Below are 20,189 nucleotides of genomic sequence, written 5' to 3'. Positions count from 1 at the left end.
CTGAGGCAGGAGAATGGCGTGAACCCGGGAGGCGGAGCTTGCAGTGAGCTGAGATCGCGCCACTGCACTCCAGCCTGGGCGGCAGAGCGAGACTCCATCTCAAAAAATAAAAAAATAAAAATACGGTATCTTTACACAGTGGAGCACTACTCAGCAATAAAAAGGAAGGAACTGATATGAACTACTTATATTCCCAACAGGATGGATCTTCTAATTTGTTATGTTGAATGAGAATATTCTGTATTACTTCAAGTTTATGAAGTACAAGAACAGGCAAAATGAACCTACAGTGACAGAAAGCAGAATACACTGTAGTAGTTGCCTGAGGCTGGATGGGGAGAGGCCTTAAGAACCGGGACAGGGAAGGAAGGTAGGTCAGGAAGGCCCACACGGAACTTTCTGGGGTGATGGGCACGCTCTATTTGTTGATCTGGGCGACGGTTACACAGGTGTACACATATATAAAAATTAGTGGAGCTGAACACGTAAGGTCTGGGCATCGCACTGTATGTAAGTTAAACTTCAGTAAAGTGCTCTCGGCACACATCCGCAGCCACACCCACACAAAATCCCAGGAGGCTCAGTACCAGCTGTGGTCCGGGCCTTACCCACTTCGGAGAGGCCACGACCCAAGGCATCCGGTTTCCTCTCGCTCCAGTTCAACTTCCGCGCTTACGAGGGCCGGGACTGCAGCTACCTTTCTGGAAGGCGCCGGCCAGCCAGTCACCGGCTGAATCCCGCAGGAGGCGGCTCCCAGTCTCCGGCTGCGGGGCAGAGACCCGGGCGCCCCGCCCTCGCCAGCGCCCGCCCCCGCCCGCCCCCAGCCCGCCCCCAGCCCGCCCTCCGTATCTGGCCCCTGGGCAGCTGTCCCGGGAGGCGGCCAGCGAGTTGGGGCCGCGCGATGTCACACGGAGCCGGGCTCGTCCGCACCACGTGCAGCAGCGGCAGCGCGCTCGGACCCGGGGCCGGCGCGGCCCAGCCCAGCGCCAGCCCCTTGGAGGGGCTGCTGGACCCCAGCTATCCCCGGACCCACGCGGCCCTGCTGAAAGTGGCGCAGATGGTAAGTTAGCGCGGGGCGCGAGGCCGAGGTCCCACGAGGCGTCCCGGGAAAGCAGGGGTCGGGGAGCGGACGCGCCGGGCGGCTGGACCGGGCCGGAGCCCAGGGAGCATCGCGCAGCGGGCGGGGGAGCGCGTCGCTAAAGTTCGCGGCAGGCTTCCTCCGGGAAAGTTGCTGCCGCAGCCCCGGCGCTGGAGCTCAGTCCGCCGCGCTGGAGCTCAGCCCCCAGCGCCGCCCCCGACCTTGCTCCCGCGGAGGTCGCCAGGGTTGCCAGGGTTGCAAGTTTCTCCGGCCATCCCCCCGCGGAGCCTGACCCTCCTACTGACTGAAGCCACGGGCAAAGTTCCTTTTCGTCTTTCTTCCTCTTCTCTGGGCCGCGCCGCTTCGAACCCGAGTCGGGGGTGGAGGAGTCGCCCAGGCGGCGGCGCTGAGGCAGCGAAACCCTACCTCCTCCCCGTCCACGGCCTCCTCTTTCCTCCGAACCCGGCGCGGCAGGGCTTCCCTGCTGTGTGTGCAGTTTCGCTCGAAGGAGGAGGTCAGAGGGTCTTCCGTTCCATGGTAGGGAGAAAGAACTGGGACCATTGAGACGGCCGTCCTGGCCCCCTGCGCTCTCAAGTTCCGAGGGAGGGCCCGGGTCTCAGGGGACTCTGGACGGCAGGTGGTCAGCTGGGAAAGGCCTGTTCTCAGGGGCTGGTACTCATGTGGGGGAACCAGACTGTTGAATGGGAGTCACCCGTGGAGCCAGGCAGGATGAGTGTCTGGGCTTGGATTGTGACCAGCTCAGCACAAGGGCCTTCTACCAGGGCAGACGTTGCCTGGCCGATTCTCTTGTTCCCCACTCTTTCTTTTCTCCCCTCCCGTTTTTTTCTTCTTTAAAAAACGCCTTTTCCGTTTGTATGATGTGTTTTGAAACTGGGTTGGGCTGTTTGTGACTCTCCACCATTGTAATGTTTGCACCAAGAATGGTGGGGAGGGGAGCGGTAAGTTTCAAAAAGAGGTGTGGGGAAAGGCGTGTGGGGCTTGGACAAGGTCACAGACCCAGAAGCTGGGGCCTGCTAAGGTGGACTGGCCCCAGGGGGTTGGGCACAGGACGTCTGTGCATCTATAGCATTGCTATTCCAGACACTGAGTGTGCATAAGGTGGCCCTCATGTCTTGCTTGGGCCAGACCTAAAGAGAAGGGGCACTGAGTTCCTGCCTCCCTAGGAAGGGTGTCTAGATAGACCAAAAATTAGAAATAGAGGCATTTTAGCAAAGTACAAAAAAAAAATCTGGTGCTGAGCATTGTTGGGTTTGAGCAGGGCATTTTTTGGCCCAGGCTAAGAGATTTGATCAGCCAAATAGAAGAGATCAGCCCATCTCACCATCCTTAAAAGAAGGGCTGGGGTGAGACAGGCCCTACCTGAGCATTGGAAGGGATGAGTTTGGTAGACAGAGAATGGGATCAGAAGCCTCCATCTTGGCCCATGAGTTTGCTGGACAAAGATATTGTGGGATGAAAAGTCTCCTTGTTGGTCTATGAGTTTGGTACACAAACATAATGGAGATGAAACCTGGGCAACATAGCGAGACTCCCATCTCTACAAAAAAAAATTTTAAACCCGGTGTGGTGGCAGGGGCCTCTAGTCCCAGTTACTTGGGAGGCTGAGGTGAGAGGATTGATTGAGCAGAGGAGGTCAGTGAACTGCACCACAGCACTAGTCTGCATGACAAAGGGAGATCCTGTCTCAAAAAAAAAAAAAAAAAAGAAAGGGTAATGGAGATGAGAAGCCTTCATGTGGTCCATGATTTTGATGAATAAAGATATTGGGAGATGAAAAATCTCCATCTCATTTTAAGCTTCTCAGCTAGCCTCTGGCCCTTGGGCCAATTTACAGGTGACAAGAGTGGGGCCTCTTGTTCCAAAAAAGAGAACAAAGACTTGAAGAATTTCTTTATGTGGCTCCTCCTTCTCTGTGTGCCTCTCTTAAAACCATGCTGAGGAGTCTTACACCTGCCCTGGAGGATTCCCCATCACTGCTGCAGGCTTGTTTGATCAGACCCTCTGGGAGCAAAGTTGCCCTTGCAGGATGGCCTTGTTAGTCCTAGTTAGGGCTATGTGCTTGGGCCTCTTGTCTAACTCCTCCCTATTTTCCCCCTTCTCCTCCTTTCTAAGGCTCTGCTTGGGCATTTGAGATTCATTTGTCTTCTTTGCTGGAAAATGCTTGTTTAGCCAAGTTTTAACATTGGAGAAGGACAGAAGCAGCTAAATGAATGCCACCCATTGGGCTCTCTTTCTATGGGTCTCTCATTTTGACCATTGATTTCTCAGTTGCATGCTGAACAGGCTGACCCTTTTGTCCTCAGCTTCTCATGAAATGTTTTCATCATGATCTGATCAATAGATCTGCCAACACGTTGTCTTAAGAAATCACTGCAAAGGCTGTTCCATTGGAGAATGACTTCCCTTGTCTTGGGCCCCTTCTGGGTCCACCATTACTAGAAAATGAGTTTCTAAGTGAATGTGTATACTTGACATGTCATTTATACATGTGTAATTTTTATAATCTTCTGGCCATGATAATTCAGTTTCTTCGGTCTTCCTTTTCAGAGTAGAGACACAGTCACAAGTTTTGACTTTTGACTTTAAAGGACTCTTTTTTCTTTCTTTCTTTCTTTCTTTTGCTTTTTTTTTCGAGATGGAGTCTCGCTCTGTCACCCAGGCTGGAGTGCTGGAGTGCAGTGGCGCCATCTCAGCTCACTGCAAGCTCCACCTCCTGGGTTCATGCCATTCTCCCGCCTCAGCCTCCTGAGGTAGCTGGGACTACAGGCGCCCACCACTACGCCCAGGTAATTTTTTTTTTTTTTTTGTATTTTTTAGTAGAGACGGGGTTTCACTCTGTTAGTGAGGATGGTCTCGATCTCCTGACCTCGTGATCCGCCCACCTTGGCGTCTCAGAGTGCTGCGATTACAGGCATGAGCCACCGCGCCCGGCCTTTTCTTTCTTTCTTGAGAGGGAGTCTTGCTCTGTCGCCAGGCTGGAGTTCATTGGCACAATCTCAGCTCACTGCAACCTCCACCTCCCGAGTTCAATCGATTCTCCTGTCTCAGCCTCGCGAGTAGCTGGGACTACAGGCACGCAGCACCACACCCAGCCAATTTTTGTATTTTTAGTAGAGATGGGGTTTCCCATGTTGGCCAGGATGGTCTCGATCTCTTGACCTCATGATCCACCCCTGCCTGTGACTCCCAAAGTGCTGGGATTACGGGCATGAGCTGCTGTGCCCGGCTAAATGACTGTTTTCTTTTTCTGAGAGAGACAGAGGGTCTTGCTCTGTCGCCAGAGCCAGGACAGTGGTGTCATCATGGCTCACTGCAGCCTTGACCTCCTGGGCTTGGCGGTTGTCCCACCTCAGCCTCCTAAGTAGCTGGGACTATAGGCACCCACCATGATCCCAGCTAAATTTTGTATTTTTTGATACAGATAGGGTTTCGCTATGTTGCCCAGACTGGTCTTGAACTTGGGGGTTCAAGGGATCTGTCCACCTGGGCCTCCCCAAGTGCTGGGATTACAGACTTGAGCCACTGCACCTGTATGAGACTCTTTTTTTTAATAGCTATATATTTTTTAGCCCTATTATTGTTCTTGATAATGTTCTAGTAATTATATACTATATACCATGTGTGTATAATCTCATGAAATGTTTCTAAGAATCCAGTGAAGTAACATGTTTGATAGGTAAGGAAACTGGCTAAAGAGTTAAAGAGACACTAAAGTCACACAGCCCTTAGCAGTAGTGATGGAACCGATCCAGGCCTAATGGCCTGATCTCTAAAACTCATAACTCTGGCAGAGTTATTGCTTGTTAATAGTTCTAGGGAAATAAAAGCCACAGTGAGATAACACTTCACACCCACGGAGATGACAATAGAAAATAACAAGTGATGAAGATGTGGAGGATGTGAAGAAATTGGAACTCTGATACAGTGCTGATGAGAATGCAAAAATGGTGCAGCCACTTTGGGAAACTGTGCAGTTTCTCAAAAATTACCATGTGACCCAGCACTTCTACTCCCAGCTCTACCCAAGAAAAATGAAAACAGATGTCCACATGAAGACTTACACGTTCATATGTGTTCATAATAGTATTATTCATAATAACCAGAAAATGAAAACAACACAGCTGCCCATCAAATGATGAATGTATAAACAGCAACTAAAACTAAGTGGTACATTCATACAATTGAATATTATTCAGTCATAAAAAGGGAGAATGAAGTACTGATGCCTGTAACCATATAGATAACCATGAAAACACTAAGGTGTGAAAAAAAGCCAATCACAAAAGACCACGTGTTACATGATTCCATTTATATGAAATGTCCAGAATAGGCAAATGCATAGACACAAAAAGTAGATTAGTGGTTACCTAGGTCAGGGAGCAGGGGTTGAAAGGGAATGGGACGGCCGGGCGCGGTGGCTCAAGCCTGTAATCCCAGCACTTTGGGAGGCCGAGGCGGGTGGATCACGAGGTCAGGAGATCGAGACTATCCTGGCTAACATGGTGAAACCCCGTCTCTACTAAAAATACAAAAAAAAAACTAGCCGGGCGTGGTGGCGGGCGCCTGTAGTCTCAGCTACTTGGGAGGCTGAGGCGGGAGAATGGCGTGAACCCGGGAGGCGGAGCTTGCAGTGAGCCGAGATCACGCCACTGCACTCCAGCCTGGGAGACTGCACTCCAGCCTGGGAGACACAGCGAGACTCCGTCTCAAAAAAAAAAAAAAAAAAAAAAAAAAAAAAAAAAAAAAAAAAAAAAAGAAAGGAAATGGGACGTGACTGCTATAATGGATATGGGGTTTCTTTTGGCGGTGATGAAAATGTTCAAAAAATTGGTGATGGTGCCGGGTGCAGTGGGTCACGCCTGTAATCCAGCACTTTGGGAGGCCAAGATGGGTGGATCACCTGAGGTCAGGAGTTCGAGACCAGCCTGACCAATATGGTGAAGCCCTGTCTCTACTAAAAAATACAAAAATTAGCTGGATGTTGTGGCAGGCGCCTGTAATCCCAGCTACTGGGGAGGCTGAGGCAGGAGAATTGCTTGAATCCGGGAGGCAGAGGTTGCAGTGAGCTGAGATTGCGCGCCACTGTACTCTAACCTGGGTGACAGAGCGAGACTCCGTCTCAAAAACAACAACAACACAATTGGTGATGGTGATAGTTGCACAACTCTGTGAATATATTAAAAACCACTGAGATTTACACTTTAAATGAGTGAACTGGATGATATGTAATTATGTAAACAGACCTGTCGATGAGTGTGAGGGGGCAAGGTGCGCTGCATGCAGCCACTGGGTGTGGGGAGGCAACAGCTACACTTCAGGAAATCCCTGTGGTGTTCCCACCACATCCACTCCTAGAAGAAGGGGTGTCCCCTGCAGGAGTCACAAAAGGTGGGCTGAAGGGCATCCCCTGAGTGCCTGAAGGGTCTGAGCTGAAAGAGATGCTCTGGGATCTGAAGGGGTCTAGATATCTTTGCTGTGGGATTAAGGAGACCCCAGGATGGGGCTTGTGGCCCTGCCAACACTCTCTATCTATTTGTTCATTCAGCAGACATTTATAACTGCCACATTCATCTCCATTTGTGCAGAAACAGATGACTGTGACAAAGTTCTTGCCCTCAAGTAATCTGTGGTTCAGCTTGTCATGGGAAAAGGGGTCTTGTCCCAGATCCCAAGAGCCGGTTCTTGGATCTCGTGCAGAAAAAAAATCGGGGCAAGTTGTATAGTGAAGTCAAGATAGTTTACTAGAGACGACTCAATTACAGAGTAGGGAGTCTTCTTTTTTTTTTTTTTTTTTTTTTTTTTTTTTTTTTTTGAGACGGAGTCTTGCTCTGTTGCCCAGGCTGGAGTGCAGTGGCCGGATCTCAGCTCACTGCAAGCTCCGCCTCCCGGGTTTACGCCATTCTCCTGCCTCAGCCTCCCGAGTAGCTGGGACTACAGGCGCCCGTCACCTCGCCCGACTAGTTTTTTGTATTTTTTAGTAGAGATGGGGTTTCACCATGTTAGCCAGGATGGTCTCGATCTCCTGACCTTGTGATCCACCCGTCTCGGCCTCCCAAAGTGCTGGGATTACAGGCTTGAGCCACCGCGCCCGGCCGAGAGTAGGGAGTCTTCAGAAAGCAAAAGGAGGAATGCACCCATTGCAAATACAATGCTTGCTTATACAGGTTATTAAAAATAGTGTACTTTATTACAAAAGCTTGTGGTCAGCTTGTGACAAGCTATTAGTATTGTTACTTTCCTATGTGATTATTGATCTTAGCGAGAATTTATGAGTGGGCCATTATTTTAAAAGCAGAACCTATTCTTAAACTAAGAATACTTTTTCTTCTTAAAGTATTGGGACATTTCCATAAGTTCTGGGTCTTTATTTAGTTAGTTAATATTATTAACTCAGGCTGGGTGTGGTGGCTCACGCCTGTAATCCCAGCACCTTGGGAGGCCGAAGCGGGCAGATCACTAGGTCAGGAGATCGAGACCATCCTGGCTAACACGGTGAAACCCCGTCTCTATTAAAAATTCAAAATATTAGCCGGGCGTGGTGGCACATGCCTGTAGTCCCAGCTACTCAGGAGGCTGAGGCAGGAGAATCGCTTGAACGCGGGAGGCAGAGGTTGCGGTGAGCTAAGATTGTGGCGTTGCACTCCAGCCTGGCAACAGAGCAAGACTCTGTCTTAAAAAAAAAAAAAAATTATTAACTCATTCCCTCAGCCATAAACATCTTGTGACGGAGAGTGCCCAACCCCTGGGAATGTAACCTAGCAGATTTGGCTTTCTCTCGGCCTTTATTCAAGATGGAGTCACTCTGGTTAGGATGCCTCTGACGAGCTGAGGGGATGAACAACTACCAAAATTGGCTGCTCAGGAAGGTAAAAGTTCTGATAGTTGCCCACCTTATGGAAGAGGGTCAGAGGGCAAAGGTGATATTTAAATTGCATCTTGACAGATGAGTGTAAGTTTTTCAGGTTGGGAGTGGCTCATTTACCCCTTTAGTGCCTTTATTCAGTATATGTTTAAGTTAGAGATAAGTGATATGTTAGGGGTGGGAAGGAAAAAGATGCAGCAAGAAATGAACCAGTATTGGGGTAATTATCTTAATCATCGCATCCCAGACATTTAGAAATGGGTGCCATCTTATCCATTGAGCATCTGCTACGCTCTTAATCTTATGCTGTGTGAAATACAGCTATTAACAAGATAGACTCTTTCTGCCTGTGCAGCAAAACAGACTGTGACATTTGCATAACCATAACATGGACAGAGAATCAGAATGTATTTCACAAGCGGCAGTGATGGAAATCTAAATGTCTTCTGGGAGGTTCATTTATTTATTTGGCAAGTATTTGTTGATGACCTGCTGTGATCAGCTAACTAGTAGATGATCACGACTGTGTGCTAGGGCACTGTGGAAAGAAGACGGATGAGCCTCTGCCTCTTTATACTCAAATAGAGAACATAAACATTAATCGAAATGGTTATGAATATGTAATTACAAACCGGTTCCAAAATTATGAAGGAGAAGTACTCAGTGGTATAGAGCATATGCTAGGGGGTGTGACCTTTTGGGGATCAGGAAGGGTGTTTCTGAGGAAGGGACATCTGATGTGAGCATGAGGAAATTGCATCACAAGCAGAAGAAAGAGCATTGGCCGGCGTAATGGCTCATGCTTGTAATCCCAGCACTTTGGGAGGCCGAGGCAGGCGGATGGCTTGAGCCCAGGAGTTTGAGACCATCCTGGGCAACATGGTGAAACCCAGTCTCTACAAAAAATACAAAAATTAGATGGGTGTGGTAGCACGTGCCTGTAGTCCCAGCTACTCAGGAGGTTGAGATGGGAGGATCGCTTCAGAGGTCTAGGCCGCAGTGAGTGGTAATCGCCACTGCACTCCATACAGCCCAGGTGACAGAACGAGACACTGTTCTCCCATCCCCCCAAAAAAGAAAAGAGCATGGACCCTTAGTGGAGGGAGGAGTATCTCTAGGGCTGGAGGGGAGAGAACAGGGTGGGAGTATTGGGAATGAGACTGGAGGTATGCAGGGACCAGACCCCACGGTCTGCCAAATCTTGGTAAATATATAGTCCTTAGTCTAAGAAAAATCAGCAAAGCATCCTATCAACTCACCATTCATGAAGTGACTCCTAACTAGGGGCTGTACCGCCCCCTAGGGGTTATTTTGGAATTTTTATGGAAGTTTTTTTTTTTTTTTTGGTTGTCACAGGGATTAGGGTCATATTACATATACATTTTATTCATTTCAGAATAGTAATGCAAACTGGAATTTTGACAGTGCGATTTTGACAGTGCAAAATACTTTATATCCTAAAAGGGTGTTTTGTCTGAAATAAGATTGAAGGAGCCTTCCCAGACTGGGTGCTAGGGGGAGTACACCAAGGTTTCTTGTCAGGAGGGTGGGTCCTAGAGACCCTCTGAGAGGCCTGGGCAATTCCAGGCTTCACTTTGGGAGTTCACAGCTTAGGTGCCAAGTGGAATTCAGCTGTGGGGGATGTCTGCCTCTAGTATAGCTGTGAATAGACCTGTTAGCACAGAACAGCCCAGCCTCATCCAGAAGGGCCCACCGCTTTATGTTCTGCTTTAGACCTGGATGGCGGGGGTGAGGCGGGGGTCTAGTTTGGTTCCCAAGTGCAGTCTGCACACCCATGTCCTACTTCCTGGAAGCTGGAGAGTAAAAAGCAGCAAAGAACCTAACTGCCAAGATTCTTTGACCTCGGCCCATTCCTGACAAGAAACTACTTTGCATCAGTGACCAAACAAATGCAAAACTAAAATATAATAAAATAAGTTACTGACTTTATTCCTGCTAACAAAAGTAATACTTGTTCATTGTGGAGACTTTGGGGAGCACAAGAAGAAAATAGATTCACCCACTCCCTCTTCCCCAAGACTAAAAAGTAAAACTATTTTATAGTAGATACACATAATTTTGGTGGTGGGTTTTTTTTGTTTTTTTAATTGAGACAGAGTCTCACTCTGTTGCCCAGGTTGGAGTGCAATGGTGTGATCTCAGAGTGCAGTGGCGCCGTTTCAGCTCAGTGCAACTTCCGCCTCCCAGGATCAAGCGATTTTCCTGCCTTAGCCTCCCAAGTAGCTGGGATTACAGGCATGCGCCACCACACCCGGCTGATTTTTGTATTTTTAGTAGAGATGGAGTTTCTCCATGTTGGCCAGGCTGGTCTCGACCCCCTGACCTCAGGTGATCCACCCGCCTCGGCCTCCCAAAGTGCTAGGATTACAGGTGTGAGCCACCATGCCCCGCTGGTGGTGTTTTGCTTTAAACAAAACTAGGATGATTCTATACATATTTTGTAAATGCTTTTCTTTTTTTTTTTTTTTTTTTTTTTTTTTTTTGAGATGGAGTTTCGCTATGTTGCCCAAGCCGGAGTGCAGTGGCGCGGGCTCACTGCAACCTCCGCCTCCTGGGTTCAAGCCATTCTCCTGCCTCAGCCTACCGAGTAGCTGGGACTACAGATATAGGCCACCACGCCCAGCTAATTATTGTATTTTTAGTAGAGATGGGGTTTCACCATGTTAGCAAGGATGGTCTCAATCTCCTGACCTCGTGATCCGCCCACCTTGGCCTCCCAACGTGCTGGGATTACAGGCATGAACCACCATGCCTGGCTGTAAATGCTTCTCTTGCTGTTTGTTTAATATGTGGTGCATTTTGTTCGTCTGCAGTTTGGTTTCTAACAGTGCTGTCGTGGCCAGTCATGGAGGTACCGTGGTTGTGTGTACCATGGTACACTGTGGCTCAGGGAGCCTCCAGTTCTACCTGCATACAAAGGAGGCTGTGATGAACCTCCTTGTAGAGAATCCTGGTGTACACATCTGTAAATACTTCTTCAGGATAAACGGCACTGACCTTTTCCCAGAGAGAAATGAAGTGCCTCTTGCCCTACTCAGGTGGCTGGCATAAAACAATTCTCTAGACTTTTTAACATCTAGAAATTAATGAGCGCCCCTTTATCATCCAGGAGTTTCAAGGAGCCAAGTGCGATAGTAATAGTATTTAAGCTGTCATCGTATTTTTGGTGTCTGATGATTTGGAAAAGGAACAGTGACAGACAGACTAGAAAATTCAAAAATGCTTTTAAATGTTCTTGTATTTAAGTAATGGCCTCAGTATCTGCATATATTTGAAGAATGGAAATTCCACTCTTGTGGAAGACCTTATCTATTCAGGCTGCAGAGCTTAAGGCTTTAGTAATCACTGGCAAGAATTCCCATCCAGGACACCTCAAATAACCACGTACACTCCGGCTGGGAATCACTGGCCGGAGTGAGGCGATAGGGATGGAAACACCAGCACAAGGTCCTCCAGGCTGCCCGGCAGCCAGGGCGAAAGCGGGTAGAGGAGGGGTTCGGGGTTGGTTTTCTCCACTGCAGGGGCCCTAGAGACCCCCGCCCCCGCCAGCACGCCAGGACCCTGGAATCCTGGGGGAGTCCCTGTGTGGGCCGGTGTATTTATTTAAATTCTCGTTGCAGCGAAGGCCGCCCTTCTGTCTTCCTGCCAGCCCTGGCGCTTCCTGTGCAGCGCCACTGGACAGCCGTCTGTTTCCTCCCCTCTGCCATCTGCCTCGCGCCCGGCCCAGCGTGCGGCCCTGGAAGCCTGGCTCGGCCGCCGCCCGCGCACGCTGGCCTTCTTTGTTACCACTTTGGCTCAGTGGTTTCCTGGGCTCGCTGCTCATTCCCTGGCAGGGCTTGCAGCGTCCGGGGCGACTCCTGGGATCGGCAGGGGCCTGGCTTCGAGCCCAGCGCCGGCAGCAGCCCGGGGACTGCGGAGGGGAAAGGGGGCTGGGACGCGGGCACTGCTCCAGGCACCCCGCGCTCCTGGGCGGAAATCGCGAGCAGAGCCCTTCTCAGCCTCCTGCAGAAAACGCGCCTCACCTGGCTTGTGTTTAAATCAGCAAGGGCAGTGACGCGGCTCTTCCTTTTCCTGGGGCAGTCACGCTCCTCCCTCTGCCGAGCCCTCTCTCTTTAGTTTACTTTAAGCAAAGGTTTTGTTTGTTTGTTTGTTTGGTTTAGGTTTTTTTGAGACGGAGTCTAAAAAAGTCTCCAGTCTGTCGCCCAGACTGGAGTGCAGTGGTGCAGTCTTGGCTCACTGCAACCTCCTCCTGCCCGGTTAAAAAAGATTCTCCTGCCTCAGCCCTCCCAGGTAGCTGGGGCTCCAGGCGCGGGCCATCACGTCCAGCTAATTTTTATATTTTTAGTAGAGACGGGGTTTCTCCATGCTGGCCAAAGTGGTCTCGAACTCCTGACCTAAAGTGATCCACCCGCCTTGGCCTCCCAAAGTGCTGGGATTACAGGCGCCCTGCCAGTTTACTTCAGATAGTTAGAAAGACCGATTGATAACCAGAGAGGCGGTAACCCGCAGTTTCCACTTACTACTCCCAAAGGGTTGATCTGAAGCTTAAAAGCTGTGTCATGCTCATTTATTTTATTTTATTTTATTTTATTTTATTTTATTTTTCGAGACAGAATCTCGCTCTGTCGCCCAGGCTGGAGTGCAATGGCCTGATCTCAGCTCACTGTAACCTTCGCCTCCCGGGTTCCAGCAATTCTCCTGCCTCAGCCTCCCGAGTAGCTGGGATTACAGGCTCCCGCCACTGCGCTCGGCTAACTTTTGTATTGTAGAGATGGGTTTCACCATGTGGCTAGGCTGGTATTGAACTCCTGACCTTGTGTTCTGCCCACCTTGGCCTCCCAAAGTGTTGGGATTGCAGGCGTGAGCCACCATGCCTGGCCACTCATTTTTTTTTAAAAGAGAAAAATGAAGTTCCTTCTGAAATAAATGGGAAGGGGAAAAGGAGAAATTAATTAAATGCTTTTGGGTACAGAGTGAAGTGGAGCCTTCTGGAAAGCAGAGAGAATTACTGTAGTGTGACCTCTGAATACTTTGTCTCTTCTTCCTCTTCAGATTTCCTTTATTCCCTGAGAAGCCAGCGTCAGCTCTCAACATTGTTTGTGAAGAAATCTCTTTAAACGTTTCCTCTTAAGTTATGAGAGTGGTACTTAACTAAATAATAGCACTTTGACCTCCTTAGGTGACAGCCACTGGGCTAGGTGGTTTTTGTTTTGTTTTGTTTTGCTTTGCTTTTGGTTGTTCTTGTTTGTTTTTGAGACAGGGTCTCACTTTGTCATCCACGCTGGAGTGCAGTGGCGCTCTCTCTGCTCACTGCAGCCTTGACTTCCTTGGCTCAAGCGATCTTCCTGCCTCAGCCTCCCTAGTATTAACAGCTGGGGCTACAGACGCAGGCCACCATGCCTATCTAATTTTTTGTAGAGACTGTGTTTTGCTGTGTTGCTAAGGCTAGTCTTGAACTCCTAGGCTCAAGCGATCAGCTCACCTCGGCCCTGCAAAGTGCTGGGATTACAGGCATGAGCCACGGTGCCGGCTGGGCTAGGTATTTTTTTTATATGTGTTACCTTGCTTAATCCTCACAACAATATTATGGGGTGGGTCATATCATTATCTCCAATCCACCGAGGAAATTGAGGCACAGAGTCATAAATACTGAAGGTGGATTTGGAGCCAGGCGGTCCAAGTCTACCACTTGAGCTCTTAAAAGGACAATTTGGGATATTTTTTTCATGATCATTATGTTGTGTATATTTTCCTGTGTCATTAAACACTGTTTGAAAATGGTGTTGTGATCACTGCATTCAGTCCGTTACTTGGTCGTACTCTATGTTCATTTGGCTCTTGCTTGATGGGCAGGCTGTGGCAGATCTAGAAGGAGGTGCTGAGACATAACAGCAGGTACTAGTGATGACTTCATCCTTTGCCAGAGATGAATTCGGCTGGAGTGGGGAAAACCCCTCCCTGGGGTATTGAACGGACTAAGTATATGCCATATTTTAGGAAGCATTTTCACATTACCCAACGTTATTATTATCTTCATTTTTAAGTTCTAAGTTTCTCCAGGAAGGACTGAGAAGAGAGAGGGGATCTAAAGTTTCAATTCCTGCTCTACTATGTCTGGTGATTTTACATGCAATTTCCCTTTGTTTTACCTTTTCTTCCTTTTTTTTTTTTTTTTTCTCTTTTTTCTTTTTTTTTGGAGACAGAGTCTCACTCTGTTGCCCGGCCTGGAGTGCAGTGGCTTGATCTCGGCCCACTGCAACCTCTACCTCCCAGGTTCAAGCAATTGTCTTGCCTCAGCCTCCTGAGTAGCTGGGATTGCAGTTGCATGCCACCATGCCCTGCTAATTTTTATAATTTTGTAGATACGGGATTTCACCATGTTGGCAATGCTGGTCTCGAACTCCTGACCTCAAGTAATCCCTGCTCCTTGGCCTCCCAAAGTGCTAGAGTTACAGGTGTGAGTCGCTGCGCCCAGCCTGTTTAACTCTTCTAATGACTCTGTGGAGTATTCAGTTTTTCCTCCTTTTGGTTGAACAGAGCTGAGAGGTTAAAAGTTAAATACATAGCCGTCCCAAGTTGAATACATCTATGAAGTTGTGAATCCAGCATTTGAACCCAGGTCCAGCAAGTCTTCTTTTTCCACCGTGGTGTGCTGTCTCTCTGTGTACAGAAAGCAGTCCCCCACCCTAGCCCACCATGGTACGCACACCTGAGGGTGACTCCTAGTCAGTCACATCCTGTGTAAGTCCATCCTCTTGAGTGTGAGTGAATTCTCTGACTTGCTTCTAACCAATGGAATATGGCACAGGTGGCAGGATGTCATATGCCAAGGTGAAGGGATGTTACAAATGCAGTTAGGGTCCCAAAGGAGTTGATTCTGAGTTAATCAAAAGATTTTCCCCAAGCGGGCCTGCCCTCATCAGGTAAAAGCCTTAAAAGAAGTACTGGGTCCTTCCCAAAGGGAGACAGTCTCCTGCTGGCCCTGAAGAAGTAAACTGCCTTGTTGAGAGAGAGCCTGTGAGGGGCCATGTCACAAGCATCCAAGGGTCATGCCTGGAACGCAGAGCAGCCCTCAGCTGACAGCCAGCAAGAAAACGGGACTTCAGGCTGGGTGCGGTGGCTCACGCCTGTAATCCCAGCACTTTGGGAGGCCAAGGTGGGCAGATCACAAGGTCAGGAAATCGAGACCATTCTGGCTAACACAGTGAAACCTCATCTCTACTAAAAATACAACATAACTGGTTGAGGTGGCGGGCACCTGTAGTCCCAGCTACTCGGGAGGCTGAGGCAGGAGAATGGCGTGAATTCGGGAGGCGGAGCTTGCAGTGAGCCGAGATCACGCCACTGTACTGCAGCCTGGGCGACAGAGCGAGACTCCGTTTCAAAAAAAAAAAAAGAAAGAAAACGGGACTTCAGACCTGTGGCTACAAGAAACTGAAAGCCACTGAGAGCCATGTGAGCTCAGAAGAGGACCCCAAGCCAGGCCAGCCTCCTGTTGCAGTCTTGTGAGACCCTGAACAGTGGACTTCTGCCCAGACTCCTGCTCCATGGAAACTGTGAGATGATAAATGAATGTTGTGTTGAGGTGCCAAGTTTGTGGTAATTGGTTGTAGAGCAATAGATAAGTAACGCACTCACAAAAGCCTTTTTATCCTGCATCAAAGCTGGAGCTCTGATGGCTGCTCCTCAGCAAGGGAAGATGGAGCAATAGCAGTGCAGGGGGCAGCAGGGGCAGTGGCCGTGTTTATCACTGGGCTCTGGTCACGTAGTCATTAGATTCATATGGAGTAAATCCATGTATCAAGTTATTGCTCTTGGCATCCTGTGGCTTGTTTTACATGCAAGAACTCATTCATGATTACAATATCCCTATGAGATGTTAGTATTCCCCCTTTACAGATGAGGAAACTGAGGCAGGGAGTTTAATTATCTTGTCTGAGCCAAGTGTGGTGGTGCGCGCCTGTGGGCCCATCTACTCGAGAGGCTGAGGCGTGAAGATTGCTTGAGCCCAGGAGTTCACGGCTGCAGTGACCTCTGATCTGTGCCACTGCACTTCAGCCTGGGTGACAGAGCAAGAACCCATCTCTTGAAAAATTAAATAAACAAACAAATAAATATCTTGTAAGTTATACAGACTGACTCCATCTCCAGGCTGTCAGCCTCTAATCCGTGGTGTTTTCTTGGAGCAAGTCCAAAGCCAAATCCTGATGCAAACAGTAACTGTGGTTGTACATTGTTAAGTTGTATTTACTTTTTTGAATAGATAACATTTACATGATCAAGATTTAGAATGTACCAAAGTCCCCCAATTTTCAGTTTTCCTCTCTGGAAATATACAGGAGGCTACTGGTGATACCAGTTTCTTGTGTAACCTTTAGGAGTTGTTTCACACTTCTGTGTCGGCCTCCCTTCCTGTGCCAGATAAGAGCATACCTACACTCACTGCTCTGTACTTTTATAACCTAACTTTCTGACTTGGAGGTAATTCCACATCCATTCAGAAAGTGTCCTCATTCTCCTGCTTTTTTATAGCTGCATTGTATTCCAGAGAATGGATTTACTATATTTATTTAACTAGTCCCCTATTGACAGCCATTTAGGGTATTTCCCCCTTTTGTTATCTAGCCTGCTGTCATGGTTACTCTTGTACATATAGTCTTGTGTATGTACAAGAATATGAGGAGGAGCAGCTCCTGGAAGTGGAGGACCTGCACCGAATGTTGCATGCGTTTGAACATTTTTTCATCCGTTCTGAAACTCAGCTTCTCAAACATCAACTTGTGATCTTCTCCCAGCGGGTTTTAGGGGTCTTCTACGTCCGCTGTCATGGAGAAGGACTCTACTTAGTGTTGAGACAGTGTTCAGAGTTCCACCGTTCTCATATCCCACTCAAATTTCTTTAGCATATTAGGAACCAGAGGCGTCTAAGTCGGGAACAAGAAGACCTGCTTGACTAGCTTTTTTCTTAGTGTTTCCCAAGGTTCGTTAACACGGAGTGTTCAAGTCAGCTTCCCTAAAAGCAGAACTAGATATGGGGATTCTTGTGCAACTGGTTTATTGAATGAGGAAAGAAAGCAAGGGTAGAAAGAGGAGGACAAAGACGAGTTTCAGAAGCCCAGCCTCAGCCTGATTCTGTGGGGAACACTGGAGAATGAACTGCACCACAAAGATTGCCCTGTTCTGAGGCAAGGGAGCTGGGCTTTTGTACACCTTTCGTTGCCTACAGACCAGAAAGGAGGGTACATAAACTCCCAGGGATCTCTGAATCAGACAGCTCTAGTTGTTCAATGGAAACCACTAGCAGAAGGGTGCAAGCATAGCAAGTTAGCAGCAGCACCTGCAGTAGCTGGGGGATGGATGCACAGACTTGGTGAAAGGGAACCTGGGAATCTGAACAGGGCACCAAGGGAGTCTTTTTCCTTGGTAGCTTATTCAATGAGAGAAGCAGTCCTTGAATTTCTGCTGAGAAAAACAGAACAATAAAGACAGAAGAAAACATCAGAGAGTGGTTCTCAGATGGCAGGGTGGGGGCAAAAGATGGAAAGTACATTCCAAAGAAGCACTGCTTCTAGCCTTCCACAGATGATGAATAAAGTATCCCCAGATTCCCCCAAACCATCAGAATGCCAAATAAATCTTATTGCATCCTAGTAGAATCTTTTTTTTTTTTTTTTTGAGACGAAGTCTCCCTCTGTCGCCCAGGCTGGAGTGCAGTGGCGTGATTTCGGCTCACTGCAAGCTCCGCCTCCCAGGTTCACGCCATTCTCCTGCCTCAGCCTCCCAAGTAGCTGGGACTACAGGCGCCCACCCCCACGCCGGCTAATTTTTTTGTATTTTTTAGTAGAGACGGGGTTTCACAGTGTTAGCCAGGATGGTCTCGATCTCCTGACCTCGTGATCCGCCCACCTCGGCCTCCCAAAGTGCTGGGATTACAGGCGTGAGCCACCGCGCCCGGCCCCTAGTAGAATCTTTGAAGATGAGCTACTGCAACCCAAAAACATATGTATTAAAGTAGTCAAGTTAGTATTGCTTAGTCTACTAGTTGTGAATTGATTGCTATCTTTTTAGTGTTTGTAGAAGTATAGGATGATTTAAGTCTCTTAATTATATATTTTTGTAACTTTTTTTTTTTGAGACAAAGTGTCACTCTGTCGCCAGGCTGGAGTGCAGTGGTGCAATCTCGGCTCACTGCAACCTCTACCTCCCAGGTTCAAGCAATTCTCTTGCCCTAGCCTCCAGAGTAGCTGGGACTATAGGCACGCGCCACCACACCCAGCTAATTTTTTGTATTTTTAGTAGAGACGGAGTTTCTCCGTGTTGGCCAGGATGGTCTCAATCTCTCAACCTCTTGTCCTTGTGATCCACCCACTTGGGCCTCCAAAGTGCTGGGATTACAGGCATGAGTCACTGTGCCCGGCCGTAACTTTTTATTTATAAATAATCCCAGGTTTATACAAACTTTTGAAGAACAGCACAAAAAACTCCCCATATCTCCTTCCCCCAGGTTCTCCATTTGTTACCGTTTTACATTTGTTTGATTGTTTTCCATTTGTATACATGCTATTATTTTTTTCTCGGAACCATTTGAGAGTGAGTTGCAGGCATCATGCTCTTTTGTCCATCAGTACTTCAGCATGCATTTTCTAAGAAGAAAGACCCCTTCTTACATAACTGCAGTACAGTTACTTAAATCAGGAAATTAATAACACAAATGCTGTTACCTTATCTACAAGCTTTACTCAGATTTTGCCACTGACCCACTAATGTCCTTGGGTCTACGATCCCATCCCAGATCATAAGGTGTATTCAGTTGTCACATCTCTAATTTCCTTCAATCTGGAACAGGTTCTCAGTCTTTCTTATTCTTCATGACCTTGACATTTGTGGAGAGTCCAGGACAGAGCAGTGCCTTTGTTGGATATTAAAGTCGGTTTGGTGGGACCCTCTGATTCTCAGCATTTTGTAGCTACACTGAAGGCAGAAGACAAAGAAAGAAAAGAAATCATGTTTGGCGTAACTTGTCTCAATTTGAATGCTTTTGTTTTCACCAAAGTCCCTTTTGCAGGTGTCTTATCTGAAGTTGATAGTTAAAGTTGAGCTTTGCTGGATGTCCTGTTCTTTTAAAAAGCCTTAGCTCAGATGTCACCTCCTTGGGACAATGGCTAACTACCAAGTCTTATTGTGTGAATTTGATGTGAATCACCTCATTTAATCCTCACAATAGCCCTATCATTTAGGTACTCTTATTTTGCTATTGCATAGTGAGGAAACAAAAACAAACCCAGGTCTAGGGTATGCCTGCTTCCCGGCTGGACTGCCCCCTCTCCTGCCTCAGAAGGGCCTTCCCCAGCCTCTCAGCTTAAGTAGTCCCCTGCACCACCCTGCTACCATCACTCTACCCTGTCTCCTGGTTCTGATTGCATTCCAGCACTTTGCCAGCCAGAATGCCTTTGTTCACTTAGTTACCTGTTGATGGTGGGCCCTCTCTACCAAGCCCTGAGCTGCAGAGGCGCAGCCATTTTTCTGTTCAGGTCACCACGGGGTGTCCAGTCCCTAAGGTGGTGCCTGGAACACAGGAAATACTCATAATCTTTTTTCAAATGAACACATGCATATTTTCTTTGACAAGGCCTTTGGTAATAACACTGCTTTCCAAAAAGTCAGCATGGGTGAAGTGCTTGAGAGACTTGGGTCTCCTCCAGAACATGAAATAATGCTGTGTCAGACACGTGCTGAGGAAGGGGGCTGGGGTGTGGGCCCAGCGGTGGAAAGAGCCCTTCTGCCGGACCCAGAACAGGCCATGGGGCCTGTGGCACATATCTTCAAGCCTGTGGGCCAAGAAGCTGGGAGAAACACAGGTGGGTACCCCAGCGAAGAGAGGCTAGGATGCCTGTCCTGGAGCAGCCCCCCCCATCCCCCCACCCACAGTTTGCGATAGAGATGCAGTTTCTGTAGTAGCTGCTAGCCTGTTGTGATAGCGCCTTTCTTTTTTCTTTAGTTGAGTTGACAGGTTTCGGCAGACTCACAATCAAAACAGCAGAAGCAAACAGAGACAAGCAGAGGGATGACAGAAGTGTCTGTCAGCTCATCAAGCCGTCAGGGCAGGGTTTCTAATTTAAAGCAACACCAGGAAACACTGAATAGTGGCATTACTATATTGGATTAAAGGCTAAAAGAATCAAATGCCAGAAATGGCAAGCTCAGTTT

General features: G+C 48.2%; 1 protein-coding gene across 2 annotated transcripts in view; it reads left to right on the top strand.

Moving 5' to 3' along the window:
- The first annotated feature begins 672 nt into the window (after positions 1-672).
- Positions 673-20,189, top strand: part of CMTM7 (CKLF like MARVEL transmembrane domain containing 7) — a 64,389-nt gene continuing 44,872 nt past the window's right edge. For both annotated transcript variants that reach the window (XM_050779413.1, XM_050779412.1), the window contains exon 1: positions 673-1,060. In XM_050779413.1, coding sequence (XP_050635370.1) covers positions 902-1,060 — 159 coding nt within the window. In that variant the 5' untranslated portion in view covers positions 673-901. The remainder of the gene's footprint in view (positions 1,061-20,189) is intronic.

This window comes from Macaca thibetana, chromosome 2 (assembly GCF_024542745.1).
Source record: "Macaca thibetana thibetana isolate TM-01 chromosome 2, ASM2454274v1, whole genome shotgun sequence".
Taxonomy (NCBI): Eukaryota; Metazoa; Chordata; class Mammalia; order Primates; family Cercopithecidae; genus Macaca; species Macaca thibetana.
This window is presented reverse-complemented; position numbering and strand designations above follow the sequence as displayed.